The sequence below is a fragment of the Vicia villosa genome, linkage group LG5 (assembly GCF_029867415.1).
Source record: "Vicia villosa cultivar HV-30 ecotype Madison, WI linkage group LG5, Vvil1.0, whole genome shotgun sequence".
Classification (NCBI taxonomy): domain Eukaryota; kingdom Viridiplantae; phylum Streptophyta; class Magnoliopsida; order Fabales; family Fabaceae; genus Vicia; species Vicia villosa.
Window position 1 is genome coordinate 3,009,264 of NC_081184.1, and position 5,242 is coordinate 3,014,505.

Here is a 5,242-nt window from a genome sequence, read left to right on the forward strand (position 1 = left end):
ATATTTTGTCGAAGTAGTATTTATAAATAAAGAATATTTTTTGATGATATATAAATTAAAATAAATATGATACAAAAATTTGATAAAATATACACATAATACTAGTTGATTTCTCTAAAAAATTAAAAAATATAGATTAATTAGTTGATTTCTCTAAAAAATTAAAAAAATATAGATTAATTTGTAAAATTTTGTAATATAATGCGATTTGGTTTGGTGTGGTTAAATTTGAATAATATGTAGAATAAATATAGAGTTTAAATATAGGATTTGTTTAGACCTATTTCAAAGTTGAGAATAAAGGATATGTACTGACAATTTTACATTACAGTCAACGAATCACAACCACGTTAAGTGTCAAATCATACTGTTATTAAATAAATTATATGATATAGTTAAACGATAATTTTTTTTTAGATAAAAATATAAAATTATTTTACATTATCGAGACATTACCTTTTTTTTTTCATAAATTATATAATTGTTGCAATCAATATTCCTTTTCATTTTGAAAAAGAAAAACACGCTTCTAATACGAAACTAGAAAACACGTTACAGAACACAAATTAAAAACAGATCTCAAAAGCTCTTCTATATAATATTACTTTATTTCACTTCCTCTCAACATCTTCCATTTCCAAATTCTCCATACAAATTCTGTAACCAAAAACAAAAATAATGAATAATGAAGAGTTAGTTATTCAAGATGAGTACGTGTACAAAGAAGAGACTCGACTCACTGTTTTGAAAACATCTCGGTTCTTCACTGGTGATGGCTTTGTTGTGTATGATTGTAAAGGACAACTCGTTTTCCGATTCGACTCGTATGGACCTAACACTCGTGATAAGGAAGAGCTTGTTCTCATGAATCCTCATGGTCGTTCTCTTCTCACTTTGCGGAAAAAGGTATGTTATATATGTAATTTGTTTCTGAGTTCACTCACTGAGTCTACTCACTGACTCAGATTTTGTTTGTTGAAAAGTCTATGTCTGAAAATTTATTGAATGTCTCTATCTGGATTTACACAATAAATCAATTATTTATAGATGAAGTAGATTGAAATTTAGAGTTGAATTTTGATACACTATAACCAAACATAATTAATTATATGACTGACTTTATGTAAATAAGTGTCTTAAATATTTGGTTTGAACTTTCTTTTTTGACTTATTTATGATTAATTGATTTATATATTTTGTAATTGGTTAAAAATAAACAAAACGTTATTATTTAGTTTTTGGTTAAAATGTAATTTGATTTAGAGGAAGAATTTTTTTATTTAATAAAAGCTTACTTTTTAAAAGGAAAGAAGATTATAAGTAATTTTTTTAATGAGAAAAAAATTGCAAGTATTTTTATTTTAACAAGAATTGTTTGTTAATCAGAAAATAAGTCTACATCGGCGATGGGAAGGTTTTAAAGATGACAAAAAGAAGGGTGATAAACCAATTTTCGATGTAAGGAGATTGTCTATAATCGGTCGGTCACAAACAAATGTAATAGTGGAGATACATGATATTCCAAGTATGGTGTACCTCATTGAAGGGTGTTTCTCGCAACGATCTTGTAAGATTTTCGACACTAGAAAGAAGTTAGTGGCGGAGATTCGTCGCAAGGTGGACCCTGCAACTAGTGTTATGCTTGGAAAAGAAGTGTTTTTGCTTTGTGTTCAACCTGATTTTGATGTTTCTTTTATTATGGGATTGATTTTGGTGCTTGATCAGATTAGCGATAAAAATGTCTTTGATAATGAAATTATTGAGACTCCGGTGCACCCTATTATAGAAGATTAAGGAATTGTTTATTCTTTTGTTCTATTTTGACTAAAAAAAATTAGCTTCAAAATCTAGAAGTTTGGAATCTATGAAGAAATTATTGAGTTATGTGTTGTATATCTATCGAATGTTGGACCTATATGGTTTCAAATGCCACGTCACTTAAGGAAAACAATACACTAAAGGATTGGTGCAAGTAAATTGATGAACATCTTACTGAAGAGTAATTCAATATTCAAAAGTTGTTGTTAATCAAAAGAAGATGCTTCTGATGTTCTGGTGTTGCTCAGAAGTAGTAGAGCTTCTGAGGTTGATTAGCTAGAAGTTGTTGTTAGTCAGAAGCAATAAAGCTTCTGAGGTTGTTAATCAAAAGCAGATTCTTCTGATGTTCTGGAGTTGAGTTTGTTAGCGTAGTTGTTAAGTTTAGTTTGAAGGGTAATTTAGTATTTACTATTTTAGTGATAACTTGGTTGTTAAGTTTACTCTACTAGGGCCTATGTGGCATTTTTGTTTGTATGTATATAAATAGACTAGTGGTAGTTGTCATAAATGTACCAATCATTTTTATCATTCTTTAATGAATAGCAGTCGCCATTTACTTTCTCTTCATTATTCCTCCTTGTTTTCATCATCTTAGACAATGAATAAAAGCAAGCACATTTATATGTTTTACACTATGCCTATGAAGTTGAGTCATATGTTGAAAAACACAAAAGCGTTTTTAAGAGGTTGAACCCTAATAGGAATGTAAGTTGGTTGACAATAGAACACAATCAAAGGTTTATATCTAGCTTTAAAGATCAATTTTTTCTCATAATTTTCTAAGAATCTATATTCTAGTAAAAATACAAGGAATTTCCTAAAAGGTTGAATCCTAACATGAACAGAGGCTCGTGTGTCGTGTCTAACATTTTGACAACTATGATAAATTTCAATAAACATCTAAATATTTTATTTTTTTTGCATTCGACTTTGTTCATACTCGTTTAACTCAGTATCAATTGAAGAGAGTTGACCTATATATTAATTGTTAAGAGTTTTATATCAGATAATATATAAGATGATATCAAAATTGAGTTAAATTCAACTATAATTATAAGATGATATCAAAATTTTGTTGAAGTTCTATTAAACAACCTATTATAAGATTTTGACTATCAGACCACTGACTATTTATGTTCACAGTCTAGATGTTCAATCCTACACGATGAGAAACTCTTACATTGTAAGCATAATCACAATTCTAAAATTAACCATTTATTTTGGATTTATTTTATTTTACACGTTGAATCATGCATAACACAATTCTAAGATTAACCATTTGTTTTGTGGATTACGATTAACAATGTAATTTCATTTTAAATATAAACTTTATTCTTTAAAATTGAGTTATGTCTCACACTTTTGTGTCTGAACCTACCTTATGAAACAGCTTTACATTGTCACATATTATGTCTCTTCAATTTGTAAATACTAGGCTAGCTACTACTGCAACACAATCACATGGAACATTTAACATCAAATATATACTTTTGTTTTGAAATTCTACCGACGTTCATGTTGTTGACCAAAGTACTGAAAATTCAATCCAAATAGCAGGCCTTAATTAGGTGTATGGTCAGTGCAGATATTAAGAACAAGACACTCCCTGAATCTGCATGTCTTGTCTAGTTTTTAACATGTCGATCACGTAAAATTCATACATGTCGATCTTTCTTTGCATTCTACAAATGTGTAATTGAGTATACATAAATAAATAAATCATATAATGCCATAAATTTTTGTTTGTTTGTAGCTTGTAATGACTCATATTACATATGAAATCATATTATAAATTTCATAATAAAGAAAATAGATTTAATTGCCCATTAGAGCAATACTATGATGCCCAAATTCATCTCATATTGTATTAATAATATTCATGATATAGTAACTTAGTTCACTTTGTAATTAATTTAGCTCATTAAGAACAAACATTTGAAATTTAACAAGAATATTTAGTCTCAAACAAAATTAAACTATCATTCCCTAATCAAACTAATACTAATCATTTAATCATAAAAAAACAGTTCAATCGTTGATCTCAAACAAAATAAAACTATCATAGTTTATTTGTAGGTTTTTAGCCAATCGTTGATTTCAGTTCATGGGGTTATTTTGCAGGAGTTTTAAACTTCCTTCAATATTGTATCAATAAATAAAAATATAATTGGATTTTTAAGTCATCCAATTGTTTTTTAAAATAATTATACTACAAATTTGTTTATACTTTTTTCCTTTAAATTATTTTTTTAACTTTTTTTATAATTTGTTTTAAGATTATCTTAATTTTAACTATGTATTAAATGTTTTCAATATACTCAAAATTTTAAAAAATTAATAAGAAATATCACATAAAATAGTTACAAGTTTCCATAATCTAATAACAAATACAATTTAAATTTATAATAACATAAAATAAACTAGTGTGTATACTCGTGCGAGCCACTGATTTATTTTTATAAAATAGTATGATTAATTCTGATAAAAAAAAACTAAAACGAAATCTAAAAGGGAAAAGCAAACATGTGTCCTAAGGGCACAAGTTAATGAGATATTTATAGAAATATTTTTTTGGAACGCGTACATTCAATGTATCCAAACTTTAAATATGACTTTATTGCATTTAATTACTTTTAACTTTTTCTAATTATAGTATCCTTAACGTGTGTTCTTGAGGGACATGTTAGCATGACCTATAGAATGGACTATATAAGAATTAAGGATAACAACGTGAATACAGTTCAAAACATCCGTAGTATAATATTAAATATGACAATCCAACACAACTTTATAATAATATAAAATAAATTCTTTTCAAAGAGGCAACATAATTTCATGTATCCCCATACCATATCATACATGATACATATATTTAGTAGTATACGTGTGTATGTATGGGCATCATAGATTCTTGGACTTTTCCAATCATTAGATCAAGGGAAAACTAATTGCCAAAACACCTACCTTCCCTAGGCCAATGTAACATATAATGCACATGCCATAGTGCACGTGCTGCACCTCAATTATTAGGTCGTCTTAACTTTTTCAGAAGTCCTGTATAGATTAGTCGTAGTTTAGTCAAGGAAAAACAAACAGAAGCTCTATCTGATCATAATTTGATCAGTATAAACATTTTATGAGGTCCTATTTAATCACATGTTAATTGTAAAATTTTTGAAACTCTATAGAGTAGCCCGTCTTGCACACCCTCAAAGGGGACGGTCCTATCAATTATGTTACACTGCAAAATAACACATCATTGTAACAATGTTTTATACTAATATTATCAAATATGATTTCTTTGATTACCTCATTTAAATTATATAGCATAACTAATCCAAACTTCTTATAAGGAAAAACAGTTATTTCGAAAGGAAGATTTGAAACCCACACATACCTATTTTCTTAGTTTATTATAAAATTT

General features: G+C 27.6%; 1 protein-coding gene across 1 annotated transcript; it reads left to right on the forward strand.

Annotated features, from left to right (window-relative positions):
- The first annotated feature begins 550 nt into the window (after nucleotides 1-550).
- LOC131606136 (protein LURP-one-related 12-like) lies at nucleotides 551-2,363 on the forward strand. The gene is made up of 2 exons (XM_058878414.1): nucleotides 551-906; nucleotides 1,387-2,363. Exons 1-2 carry the CDS (start codon nucleotides 679-681, stop codon nucleotides 1,792-1,794), a joined length of 636 nt encoding a protein of 211 aa, XP_058734397.1. The 5' UTR covers nucleotides 551-678; the 3' UTR covers nucleotides 1,795-2,363.
- The last annotated feature ends 2,879 nt before the right edge of the window (nucleotides 2,364-5,242 follow it).